Source organism: Remersonia thermophila, chromosome 2 (assembly GCF_042764415.1).
Source record: "Remersonia thermophila strain ATCC 22073 chromosome 2, whole genome shotgun sequence".
NCBI classification, from domain to species: domain Eukaryota; kingdom Fungi; phylum Ascomycota; class Sordariomycetes; order Sordariales; family Chaetomiaceae; genus Remersonia; species Remersonia thermophila.
Window position 1 is genome coordinate 1357293 of NC_092218.1, and position 13577 is coordinate 1370869.

Consider the following 13577-nt stretch of genomic DNA (forward strand, 5'->3'; position numbering starts at 1 on the left):
CTCGCTGCATCCAACCGCCCCAGACCTCACACGTCCTGACCAATGGATCCCACAGATCAGAGAACGCACCCAGGCGGAAACACCGGCGGGCATTCTGGAGGTTTGGCTCAGAGGTCGCCAGCAACGCATGCATCGACGCACGATGCGGCTATCCGATCGCCCAACCCTCGCACAGCGTGCCGCAGGCCCAACCCACGGACGAGCGTTTGCGTCTTTGTTTGCCCAGTGAGGTCATTCCGGTCCGCCCCCTGTCCCTCCTTGCTTCGGTGACTGTCTCCCCATTTCTCGGGTTCCTAGATCTGGGACGGCGGCAGGATCGGAAGTCGTGTTGTGGAACGAGCCGGGGATGGGCTTTGGAAGCTGGGCATGGACCTGCGCGTTGACCGCGGCCGTTGCTTGTTTGTTGCTTGTCTACTCTCATTCGCCTCCCTCCTATCTATCGCCGCATCCTCTACTCCTTCTGACGGATGGCCTCGACATCCTTGACATCTCAGAGCAGCGGCCAGTCGCTGCCATGACAGCGTCCGGCTTGTTTCTGAGACCCAAAGGACGAGAGTGATGACGTCTCCGCACCTCTAAGATATAACACATGTATGACGCGTTCGATACGGTTGTGTCTTCCAACACCAACAAAGCCAAAACAGTTTGTCGTGTCCGTCACCGGTCCTCGTCACAGCGTATGACGGAGGTACCCAGACATCCGAAAATTGTCATGGTTTTCACCTTGAACACGGCTGTTGGAGTGTTGAAAGGCTCAAGGTTTCACTTCGGAGGTTGGGATATCGGGTTCTCTCATACGCAAGGAGACGAGACAATGTACTCCTTCGGGTTGGCTTGGGCGGCATAGAGCGAAAGAAAAAAAAGGAAAGCTTATACTTTGTGTTCTCATGGCCAGGTAAGAATATCAAACGGCGTTGGAACACTGTTCTGCGGTGACAGCGGCCCTGCCTAGGGGCTTCACATCCAGAGTGGACCGTGTATTCGGGCGCTAGTAGAGGTGACCTATCCCGTATGCGTGTCTACTCCCATTGTCGAGATCAAACTTTATCCATTTGTAGATACTGTAGATTTCTTGTGTGTGATGATAAGGTCTCTCAAGAACGGTGCGCCATAGCACCTGAGCTGAAGCAAACTGTCCTGATGACCCCCTTGGTTAGCGTGGAATGAGTGTCACTCTGTCACCATGAAGGATATTGAAGGGAGGGACTTTTGTGTCACAGTGAACAATACATTGTCCAACTCGCCCCTTCGTTGATGCTTGTAAGACGAGGGAAAGGGTGCTGTCTGTCCCCAGGCAACGCGCGGCGACTATGCTTCTGTTGAGGCGGTAGAAAAGGAGCCGAAAGCGCCATCATTGCTCGCCATACCATAAGCCTCTGCGAGCACGCCGTCCTTGCAAGACGGAGGAAATTCCTTCTTGTCGTCTCCAGATTTCCAGTCTCATCACGCCATGGAACACCCCATCGCAAGGGCGCTCGTAACGGAGCACCAGACAACGACGATGACGGTGACAACTACCTACCGAGCATCCCACTACACGCCCACCCAGAGCAGCCCGGGGGCTCCGTGCGGGCCGCAATGGCCGACCCGTGGCGACCTGGCCGCCATCTGCGCCGGAGTGGCAGTCGTCGCCATCTTGGCGGGCGCCATAGGCATGCTCCTGTTCACCCGAAAGACAAGCCCGGAGCCCTCGCCGGTCCCCGCGGATGACCAAGAAGACGGACGGGGTGAGAGCCGGGGAGTGGGAGGAATCACCGCCGCCATTGCTGCACGCCCGCCAGGTGTCCATCCTCTGCTGTCCCCTGCAGACCTGATCTCGAGGATCGAAGACCTGGGCAGCAAGATCTCCCGCCACGTCCAGGGGACCTACCGATTGCCAAAGCCAACGTCAAAGCCAACATCCGAAAAGGAGCGGCACGAAGACGGCAACCAGTTCCATGAGACCCCGGACGTCTTCCGGGCAAGCGACAGCCTCCTTCAAGCTGTTGCTGCGCTGCCGTTTCTCAAGCATGACGCCCAGCTCATGGCCCATATTCTCACGGCGCCGTCAACCCGGCACGTTGCGCTTCGCCACCTGCTTGCGGCGGCTCTCTTCTCCGCCATCGACTATGACACCTATACCGAGCGAACGATGCTGCCGCCTGCCATGCTCGACTTTTGGCGCGTGGTGCCCTCGGTAAAGGGGAACCGTATAAGGACCGAGGGTAAGTACCGTGTGTTGGGAGGAGGCCGGATCTTTCGTGGTCCTTCTGGAAGCAGGATATTTCAGAAAGAAAAGTAACAAGACATGCTCTGTACAGCCCTCTGGAAATGGCAGCAGCTCTCGCTCTTCTTGTTACACTTGAAGCCCCCGAGCTGGGCGACGGCAGCCGGCAACGACGGCCAAGATGACGCCCAACAACCGCTTCTACTCCCGACCCAAGCACCGGCGGCGGCGGCCATGGCATCATCATCCTCCTCGGCGCCAAGCCCGATCCCGCCTCAACCCCCGATGCGCCCCCTCGACAGAGCTGCATCTGCCATCCTCAGGCAGCTGATGCCTGTTCTCAATCACTTTGTCGACGGTGCTGTTTCGGATGACGGCGCCAGCGACTACGGGAGCACTACGGATGCCAGGGGCAAGACGGGCAGCTATAACAAGGACCACGACAACGGCAACAACACCAAGGACAGCAAGAGCCCAGAAGAAGAAGAAGAAGAAAAAGAAGACCATGGTGATGACAACGGCAAGCATCCCAATCCCACAGCTACCACAAACGCCGCGGTTCCCACCCTCCTAAACCTCATCGGCGCCACGGCCCGCCTCGGCCACGCCCTCCTCGAGCATCCGTGCCGGTGGTCATTCTGCTGGGAGCTCGCCGGCCTGGAGCAGCAGCAACAGCAAGATCAACGAAGCAGCCCCGGGTCCGAGACCGCATGGGTTATTGGAACCCGAGGAGGAGCTCCCGGCAGCGAAGCGAGGAAACAGGCCGGATCTGGACCTGGGGTTCGGCCTGGCGGTGGCGGCGGCGGTGATGTTGGCGGGGAGGCTGAGCAGTCGGGGCACGAGGGACAAGGCGGAAAGGAGGACCAGAACCGGAGCGGGGGAGGAGGAAGAGAAGAAGAAGAAGAAGGAAAAGAAGAAGGAAAGAGGGTTGTCAGCGACGGAACCGGATCAAGGGATGGTCCTGATGCTGCTGCTGCTGCTGCTGGGAAAGGGGTTGAGCAGGACGCGAGCAGGGAGGACGGCAGCGCCCCGGATGGAACCGGCAACAAGAACGCCAACGAGCCAGGAAAAGACGACCACGAACGGGCGGGGAAAGAGGCAAGGGAGATTGTTGTGCTTCCCGGGCTGGTAATGGTTGGGGATGAGAAGGGAACGGCGCTGCCGGCGCCCGTGTTGGTTACGAACCCTTCGAGGGCGAGGGTGGTGCTTTGACGTTGCGAGATCACCGGCGACTTGAGGGTAGGACGGGGAGATGGCTTGCTACCTGCCTTACCTCCCGACCGCGCAAGGTGAGCGTCGGCGATGATGATGGAGGACGATGAAGAGACGATGACATGGAGTGGTTCCTCAGCCAGGGGGGGCAAGGAGCGGTGGATGGATCATCGGGGTGCCTACCGTACCTGGTAGATAACTACTACTAGATAGATGCCTTGGGTGGCTTGAGAAGAGCGCTCATGGCAGATAAGAGCCTGGTAAGATACGGCACGCCGATCATCACTCGAGACAATGAGATCCAGGTTGTCGAGGCTGCGTGTGCTGCGTATCGTAGAACGAGAGGACCCATTCCGGCGAATCACCGAACCTCTCCTCGCCGTCACCTGCCGTCCTGAGGCGAGACAAGCAGCCTGGCGCGTTCTCTTCTCACCGGAAAGGGGATGGATCAGGCGTTGGGACGATTGGTGTTTATCACCCCCCTCCAAGGAACGTACTGTGTACTGTGTATGCAAGTCATGTCCCTGGCCGGCGTCTGAGGTGTTCTCGAACCGGTGGAAGGCGAGAACGATTGCCCGGGAGATCTCGGTTTTCTCATTGGAAAGCCGGTCTGCAGGAGGTATGAAGTATGTAATAATAGTTAGAGAGAGGTCTCTGATCCGGGCGTGCAGAAGCGCCCGCCACCTGGAGGTTTCAGGTCAGCTACCATGAAAAGCAACCGTTATTAATTAACAACTAACTACCTAGGGATGCCGGTTTGCCGGGTTGCCCTGCCTGATTGCCCTCCATACTATAACTACACAGGAGGTCCATATGTAGGTGCCCCCCCCCCCCGGCGGCCAAACCCAAATGGGGGAGTTCGGACGGCATGGAAATGAGAGCAGCATCCCCAGCCCCTTTTTCATCTTTGCAGCAGTGTGTAACTAGTACATGCTTGACGGTACAAGACGTGTGTGCTCCGTACATGTGTACCATACAAATGCTGAAGTGTATGTATGTACACTGTAGTGCCCAAAGATTGCCCACCGTAACACTGGAGGGACGCCATGAAGGGGTTGCGGCGACAGAGCCCAGGGCGTGTCCCCCGCGGTCGCACCCGTGACCTGCCTTCTTCTGCTCCACCCGCCCAGCGGAGCGAACACCACCTTCGGGCAGTTCCCTGGGCGGGCTTGGCGAAAACCGCCACGCCGTCGGCCTTGGGCCGCTCCACCAATCGCACTTGGATGGGGAATGGAGAGCCCACCTGCAGCAGGGAATGCCGGTTTCCGTGCCCCCTCGCTTCTCAAACCACCCAAGTTTCCCCCTGTAGGCTGCGACCGTCGCAACTCGACAAGCCTGCCTGCGACACGCTCCAGGCCCTGCTGTTCGACCTAAACCGGGCTGGGTTCCATTTCATTGCCTGGTGAGCACACTGTCCTCCAGACGCTGCCATGATGAACACCAGGGAGGGATAACCACCTACCTACCATGGGTACAGATGGCGTTTTTTTTTTTTTTTTCTTTGGGACCTAGGTATGCATCAAGACCGGCACTGCCCTGTCTTCGCATGCAACGGTGCAACCTTGCCGTGATACCATACATGGTACTGGACTTTACGCAGTACCTCCCAACGCTAGTTATTGTTCATCCACCACCAGCCAGCCAGCCTGGGCCTGGTCGGCTTGAAACCGTGCGTGCGACAGCGCATTCCGGGGATCACTACAGCAGTATTATTACACAGTATTTCTTCCGCAGGGAACCAGCCAACAGGGCCTAAAACTAAGTTCCTTCAGCTTGACGGCAAAACAAGCTTAATTTTTTCTTCTTCTGCCCCTTCTGACCCAATCCATTTGCCACGCCCACGGTCGAACCCTACTTTTATGCAGAGAGTCGACGCTAGTCCCAAGGTACTTGGTGCTCTTTCACAAAACAATCTCGGCTAACGATTTCCTGGGTCGCCGACGCCGACCAACTCCTGCTTCTGAGCTTCTTGGACGGTTGTATCGCAGCGTTGGCTGCTGTCGACGCCTGCTCAAAGCTCTCATCGACGACACAGATTCTGTGTCTGGTCACGCGGTGTCGCCAGGCGCTCGCTCTCTCTCTCTCCATCCCCCCCCCCTGTCTGTGTCTGTGTCTGTGTGTGGATGTGTGTGTGTCTGTGTGTGTGTGTGTGAGGTGACTGGAGCAGCATCAGTTGCTCTCAACACGCTACCCACATACCCACCATCGCCTTCTTCCTCCTCCTCCTCTTCCTCCTCCCCCCTGGCGCCGCTGTCTTCTTTCCTTACCGGCCCAGCGTGGTAGTTGGTAACCAACTCCAACAAAACCTCCATACGCCATGGACGAACAACCCCCCCTCGCACAGCTGAACCCCCTCCTTCCCAACCCATACGCCTCTGCCGACCCGTCAGCGTCCATGCCTGCGATCGCGAACGGCCAAGGCAAAAAGCGCAGCCGCGCCGAAACCGACGCCACCTCTCCCTTCGACGACGCCGACCACCAGCCCGTCGCCGTCTCGGCGGCGCGGCTCGCCTCCCCCACCCCGGCAGCACGCGCGACATCGCCCGCGGCGCCGGCGCCGGCGCCGGCCCCGCTCAAGACGTCCGACTTTCAGCACGCGGCCATCTCCACGCGACGCCACCCGCCCGTGTTTGACGCCTCGTCGGTCTCGTCGCCGTCGGGGGGGAACCCGAGCGACAGCACCTCGACGCTCCTGACGGCGGCGTCCTCGTCGCATGCGACCGACACGCCGCCGTCGCTGGACGATGCGGCGGCCTTCTCGCCGGCCGCGTCGATGGAGAGCGTCTCGACAGCGCCTCCTGCGCAGAACGTGCTTGCTACCGCCGCCGCCGCCGCCGCCGCCGCCGAGGAGACGGCGCGAGGGGCCAAGGGAGGTTCCCCGCCAGGAGGGATAGATGGGGACCAGGAAGGACGAGAGGGCCCGGATGCTTACGGTTACAACGGCGGCGACAGCAGCAATTATACCCGCAACAACAACAATAACAACAACAACAACAACGGCGACGGCGGCCATAACGACGACGACAACGATCCCGAAGCGGACTTGTGGGAGGAGCAGGCGGCGGTGCAACAAGCGGAAGAGGGGAGCATCGTGGTGGATAGCGACGAGCTGGGGACGGATGACGGGTACGGGAGCGACAACAACACGACGGCGTCGACGTCGCTGGCCGAGAGCGTGCGCGACTACATTTACGAGAACGGGAGGCGGTACCATCGGTTCCGGGAGGGGAGGTATAACTTTCCGAACGATGACGTGGAGTAAGTGGCCCTCTCTCCATGACCGGCCATGGACCTCGGGAGGCATGCCATGCTTCTCTGGGCGCGAGGCCGACGACGGAGACGGACGCACGCTGACCGGCACGCGCGCACCCGCCAACAGGCAACAACGCGAGGATATGAAGCACGCCATGGTCAAGATGCTGTGCGGGCAGCTGTACTTTGCGCCCATCGGCGACCATCCGCACGAGATCCTCGATATTGGCACGGGGACGGGCATCTGGGCCATCGAGAGTATGTCCGGCTGCGGATGGAAAACCCCCTTCGTTTTCTTTTTTTTTTTTTCTTTTGAGAGAGAGAGTCATTGCGCTGACCGTCACGACAGTGGGCGACCTCTTCCCCGCGGCCAACGTGCTTGGCGTTGACCTCAGCCCGATCCAGCCCGAGTGGGTGCCGCCGAACGTCCGGTTCATGGTGGATGATGTAGAGTACGTTTTTTTTTTTTTTTTTTTTTTTTCGTCTTGCTCCTCTCTCCCTCTCTCTCTCTCTCTCGGTGGTGTGTCGGCGGGCGCGCTAACCTTGAACCCTCAGGAGCCCGTGGCTACACCCGCGCAACTACTTTGACTACATCCACTCGCGACACACCGTCATGGCCATCAAGGACTGGCCGAAGCTGATGCGGCGAGCGCTAGAGTACGTCCCCCGCTTGCCCCTCGATCCCTTGATCGGGTCCACCCTCCGTCCCGTGAGCACAGCACACGCATGCCTGTGGCATGGTGACTTCCGCTGACGCCTTTTTCTCCTCCCCCAACAGGCACATGCGCCCCGGCGGCTGGTTCGAAATGCAAGAGGTGCACCACTACCCCATCTCGGCCAACGCCTCCATGCCGCCCGACCACCCCGTGGCCGAGTACTGGCGGCTCATCTACGAGGGGCTGACCAACCTGGGGGTCAACTTTTACGCGTCCGCCAACGGCCAGCTCGCCGAGATGATGCGCGAGGCCGGGTTCGTCAACGTGACGGAGCGCGTGCTGCAGATCCCCATCGGCACGTGGGCCAAGAACAAGGTGCTCAAGACGGTCGGCCTGTACTGGCGCACCATCCTGCTCGACGGCATCTCGGCCATCGCGCTGGGGCCCCTGACGCGGGGCTGCGGCTGGACGAGGGAGCAGGTCGAGGCGTTCCTGGTGGACGTCAGGAAGGGGTACCACGACAACAGCATGCTGGCGTACATGCCGCTGCACATCGTCTACGGGCAGAAGCCGCATGGGTATTAAATTACATCCATGTAGTGCCGGCGGAGAGGACCCTTAGGATGCGTGTCTCTCTCGGCCTGCTTTCGGGCGGGTTGCGTTGTTGGGGGGACCATGGCGGTGGGAGGATGACGATGACGGAAGGGAAGGGAGGGGACGAGAGGAGGGGGACGTGCGAGGTCCAAACGGACGCGTTGGATGCATGCTGCGTAAGGCAGTGAGGGTACATGTGTGTATGCGTGTATGCGTGTATGTGTGTATGTGTGTGTGCCTTTTTTAGAGGATTCCCGGACCACAGTACACAAACAATACATGGAGCGGTTGTTGTTGTTGTTTATGCCCAGGCCCCCCTGGAGCCATCCAACATGATATCATGAATTTCTTTTCTCGTGCTCGTCGTTCGGTATGCATGTATAGTACCTGTTATGCGTGATAGCTCACACAATGATGGACATTTGTCGTCCGTGGCGTTCCCCGTCCTCTTGATGGCCAAGCCACGATTGTGGAAAGACAACAAAAGACCCTCTTGTCGGGGAGAGGGAGGAGGAGGAGGAGGAGGGGGAGAATGAAAAGGGGGGATTGCAGTGGGATTCCGGAAGGGCTTGGGGGGGGGGGGGGGCGTGGACGGGCAACCAATTCCCAAGGACACTCAAAGACAACAAGACCATACTGCGTACTGTACGCAGTAGACCGATAACCCTGCATCGAGACCCGAGGAGATGAACTAGCTAGCAGCCATGGCTGCATGTGAGGCGACTGGGTTGCTGTTGGCTTTCAATAGCGCGAGCTGTTGGCTGTTGATTGAGCCTCGCACTCGACGAAACCAAGGGGAGGGGAGCCGCCTCAATCATGCGATGGCGGGAATCAGGTGGTCAGGTCTTCCCGGCTGGAGCACCCTAGCATTCGCCAAGGAGGCTCTCGCTAGGTAAGGACGGTATTATACGGTGTAGGTGACTAGCACAAAGGTACCACCACGTATAGTACCTGACGGTGGGCGACAACCCCGCTTCGCCCAGACCAGGGCAATTTCCCTACCGAAAATTCTCCCAGGTTGGTCCTTGACGTTGGCTTGGCGGCCGCTCCGGGGAAGTGGCCCCTGGGTGGTTGGAGACGGCGTGATTGGCCGCGCCGCCTGCAGAGGCTCCAGCGGCGGGTTTTCTACGGGTTTGCAGCCATGGACCGCGGCCTGCGGTGTCCCCCCCGGTCTCTGTCCTGGATTCCAATGATTGGGGATGGGTGGGGTCGGCTCACTTGTTTCCATTCCACGTTTCCACCCCGAGGTACCCTGCCTAACCACCTACCCTTACCCTAAGTTCCCGCAACCGGTGCTCTGGTACGCATCCATCATTCATTCGTACGGTGTGCGGTACACTGTACGCAGTAAGGTAGGTAGAGGTTGCAGTATAGTACACAATCAAGACATAAAAAGTCCTTGGCATAGGTACTACTAGTACTTGGACCTTTGGTCTCTCATGAACCTCCGAAACACGAGCACGAGCCGGCAACGGCATCCAACCAACAAATATGTACAGCCGGCCATGGCCCTCCGTGGCCCTGCTTGATCTGCAGGTGGGCTGGCTGCCAACTGCAGCACACCATCCCACTGCGTGGGGGAAGGGGGGGGAAAAGGGGGCGGGGGGGGGGGGGGGGGGGGAAAGCTCGGTTGCATCGGCTTGCAGTCCCGGGACCCAACTTAGCGTAGGTACGCAGTAACTAGTGTAGTCACTGGTACGCAGTATGTAGAACCGCCGCCCACGCCAATTCTCTCGCGCATGCTGCAGACAACGTTGACGTTTCTTCATTGTCAATGAGCATGACGCATGCATTAGCGAGTCGGGCTAGGCGACCGCGGCGAGGCAAACCTTGCCTAAACATTCACGTTTGCCCTTCTTGAAGAATCAACGAGTCGGCACCCCCCCTTCTGCCCAACAAGATTGCGACAAAATATGGATGAAGGATAACTACTTTCCAGGCTCACTTGTCTGCCCACAGCGGCGCCATGGATGGGCATTGGAGTGCCGTACTGCGTACATGGTACATGGAGATCCCTCCAAAGATAGCCAACTCCCCAAGGTCAGGTAGTTACTGTGTACCTAGCCGGAACATGTGGGTTGACGTTCCGCCTTGGCTTCATCCTAGCTTGGAGATGGGATCCCGGTCATGGGAGTATGCGTTTGTCAGGAGGCCAGGACGTCGGAGACAGTAAGGTGCTGCACCGCTGCGGTTGCCGGCTGCTTTATAATGCCTGACCACTACACTCCCTTTGGATCCGTACGGTAGGACGGTTACCACCAGCTCGCGCTTTTTCTTTTTTTTTCTTTTTTCGTTACTGGCCGGTGGGAATTGCTTCCTCGAACCTTCGGTCCATCTATACAGTAATCATCTACTCCCCGCGTGGAACTGACTCTGGATGTAAGACCTGGCCTTTTCTTCCTTTCCTCCTCCATGCTTTTTGGCGGACTGGGCCTCCCTGCCACCAAGGCGTTGTTTCTTCTTTTCACCGTTCCGACTCCCGACGCTGTGGATTGGACCCGACACGCCTGACCACGACGCCACTTGCTCAGACCTGTTGTGCAACCAGAATCCCATCGTCGATTCGTTACCACCAAACCCCCGAGACCCGTATGGCCTCCCCTCCCTTCTCTCCTGCCGCCCCTGCTGCCTCCCGTTGATGTGCGGCATCGCCATCTCGGACCACCCATCTCGGACCACCCATCCAGAACACACCCCATCCACTGACCTGGATGCCATGTCTGACAGCTTCACCGGCCTTGACCCTCTGCGCCCATCACCCAGCCCCTCTCTCTCTCTCCCTCCTCCCTCCCTCCCTCCCCCGTCGTATCATGTATGTTGCCAACTCTTCTGCCCCATGCTGCACCCCGAAAGACTGGGGGCTTTCCACCTCGGTGGGAACGCCCCCGATGTCTTGCTCCGTGGCGCCCCCCCCCCCCCCCCCCCCGTCCCCCTGGCTCCACCGAACGATGCAACACATCTGCATCCCACCGTCTCATTGCAGCCTTCCAGCTCCTCGGGACCCATGCGTAACAATGCGCCTGATTTCTGGCTCTTTGCCTTTTGCGCGGCGAACCACTTGCTGACCGGCCGATGCTCGCTCCAGCTTCCTCCAGCCGCCTTTTCCCGCCCGGCTTTCTGTAACCTAGCTACCTAGCTACCTACCTACCTACCTACCTACCTACCTACCTGTCTACAGGCCATCTCTCTACCTGCCCGCCAGCCGAGCCATCGCTGGACAAACGGACACGCCGCCAGACATAATCCGTCGCTCGCGTTCTCAAGATGGGGAAACTCCACAGGCTGAGCTCCTTCTTCTCGAGCTCCTCGTTGAGCTCGGACAACGAGGCCAAGAAGAACAACCGCCGCTCCTTGGCGGCCTTCTCGACCTCGCTCCGCAGCAAGGACGGCCTGACGAACGGCTCCTCGGTCAAGAGCGACGGCAAGACGGACGCCACGGCGCCCCAGACGTCTCGCATGGTCGAGCTCGCCCAGCAGATCTCCAAGGCCACCGAGATGGTCGACAACTACTTCCAGTCCCAGGGCCTGCCCGCCCCCAGCTTTGACGTCGATGCGCCCCTCGACTATCCCCAGCTGCCCGAGGACATTCAGAAGGCGAGGTTGGACATCATCTGCCTCACCAAGGAGCTCAATCGCTTGGCCCACGGGCCGCGCGAGTCGGTCCGATGGGGCATCTGGGAGGTAAGCATGCGCTCTCCTCCCTCCTCCTCCTCCTCCTCCTCCTTCTTCTTCTTCTTCTTGTGCGCTCGCGCGCACGGTCGACACGCTCCGTCAGAACTGACCCCTTGGTACATAGTTCCTCGACGTCCTTTCCCTCGCCGCCGTGAACCACTATGGCATTGGTAAGACATTCCCCCCCGCCCCCTTCTTCACCGCCGTCCGGCTAACCTTGCCCTCCCCAGCGAAACACGTGCCCATCGACTCCCCCATCTCCCTCGCCGAGCTCCAAACCAAGACCACCCTGGACCCCGTCAACCTGGCCCGCCTCCTGCGCGTCGCCATGACCAACGGCATCTTCGCCGAGCCCACCCCGGGCTTCATCGCCCACACGGCCGCCTCGCGCGTCCTCCGCGACGACGAGGCCATGCAAAGCTGGATCGGCTTCAACGGCGAGGATCTGTTTGCCGCGGCGGCCCACGTCCTCCCCGCGCTCGAGGCCCACCCCGAAGCCACCTCGCTCACCCGCGCCGGCTTCCAGTTCGCCTTCAACACGGTCGATCGCGAGCCCATGTTTGCCACCTTTGGCAAGGACCCGATGCGCGCCAAGAGGTTTGGCCGCGCCATGGTGAGCCTGACGGGCGGCGAGGGCTACGAGCCGTCGTATTTTGTCGACGTGGAAAAGGGCGGCTACGACTTGCGCGACGTGGATGAGAAGGAGGGCACCTTTGTGGACGTCGGAGGCAGCCACGGCTTCATCTGCGTGGATCTGGCCAAGCGGTACAAGAAGATGCGGTTCGTGGTGCAGGACCTGCCCAAGATGATCGACTCGGCGCCCAAGCCCATCAGCGAGGATCCGCAGGTCGCCGAGAGGATCACCCTGCAGCCGCACGACTTCTTCACGGAGCAGGTGGTCAAGGATGCGGATGGTGAGCCCCTTGTTTCGCGTTGCCAGCTTGGGTGGGCGCCTGCCGGCTAACGGGTTTCCAACAGTGTACTACTTCCGCTGGATCATCCACAACTACTCGACCCCGTACGCCGTCAAGATCCTCAAGAACCTGGTCCCCGCCCTGAAGCCGGGCGCCCGCATCATCATCAACGACCACTGCTTGCGCGAGCCGGGCCAGGAGAACCCGTGGGACGAGCGCGTCATGCGCCGCATGGACGTGGTCATGCTCGCCCTGCTCAACGCTCAGGAGCGCACCGAGGAGGAGTTCAAGGCGCTGTTCGCCGCGGCGCACGAGGGTTTCGTGTTTCAGGTGAGCTTGCCATCGTTGGGTCGTCGTAGCCGTCCTCTCTCCGTCCAAGGAACCACGAGACAGAGGCGGGAGCGACAAGGAGGGGGGGGGAAAGCGTATGCTAACCGCTCTTGTTCCGATCAGGGCGTCCGGAGAGCCAAGGGCTGCCGCATGAGCATCATCGAGGCGGTCTGGCAGCCGGACAAGGTCGAGAAGAAGGAGGAGGAGGAGGAGGAGACGGTTGTGCCGGAGAACACGACCACCGCCGCCGCGGCCGAGGCGGAACCCAAGGCCGATGCCCCCGCGCCGGCAGCCGACGCTGAGGCTTCCCAGCCCGAGACAGCTTGAGACGACGATGAAGCCGGTTGGAAACGGCAACGGTGTGGCCCCCGCCGCCGCGGGGCAGGTCAAGACGGAGGAGGAGGAGAGGGGCCTTTACCCACAGGCCACAGGGACCTCTCAAAAGATTGATTGCCCTGGGAGCGTTTGTGGAACGTTGATTTTTTGTTTTCTGGATCCTTGTGGGGGATTTCTGATGGGCTGTAGTTGTCGTTGTTGCTTGATGTTGCTGTTATCGTTGGATACCCTGTGTTTCACGGGTGGCCCAGTGGCTTGCTCTCTGCCTCTGCGACGCTCATGCTGGAGGGGGCGATGATGGGCTGTGTGTGCGTGGTTGGGAATCCGTGCTTTGCGTAGCTCGCTACCTCGCTACGGTAGAGCATCACGTACGATTCGGCGATGGACCCGGTGTGCGTAGTACTA

General features: G+C 59.8%; 3 protein-coding genes across 3 annotated transcripts; all 3 read left to right on the top strand.

Moving 5' to 3' along the window:
- Positions 1–1450: 1450 nt before the first annotated feature.
- Positions 1451–3418, top strand: VTJ83DRAFT_1822 (uncharacterized protein; the record flags this gene model as incomplete). The annotated part of the gene is made up of 3 exons (XM_071008024.1): positions 1451–1727; positions 1782–2204; positions 2301–3418. 3 exons carry the CDS (start codon positions 1451–1453, stop codon positions 3416–3418), a joined length of 1818 nt encoding a protein of 605 aa, XP_070868362.1.
- Positions 3419–5735: 2317 nt separating this feature from the next.
- On the top strand, positions 5736–7911 carry VTJ83DRAFT_1823 (uncharacterized protein; the record flags this gene model as incomplete). Its single annotated transcript, XM_071008025.1, has 5 exons — positions 5736–6676; positions 6798–6928; positions 7020–7122; positions 7226–7327; positions 7449–7911. The coding sequence occupies 5 exons, from the start codon at positions 5736–5738 to the stop codon at positions 7909–7911; spliced, it is 1740 nt and encodes a 579-aa protein (XP_070868363.1).
- Positions 7912–11184: 3273 nt separating this feature from the next.
- On the top strand, positions 11185–13163 carry VTJ83DRAFT_1824 (uncharacterized protein; the record flags this gene model as incomplete). The annotated part of the gene is made up of 5 exons (XM_071008026.1): positions 11185–11601; positions 11717–11762; positions 11823–12506; positions 12571–12836; positions 12960–13163. 5 exons carry the CDS (start codon positions 11185–11187, stop codon positions 13161–13163), a joined length of 1617 nt encoding a protein of 538 aa, XP_070868364.1.
- Positions 13164–13577: the final 414 nt, after the last annotated feature.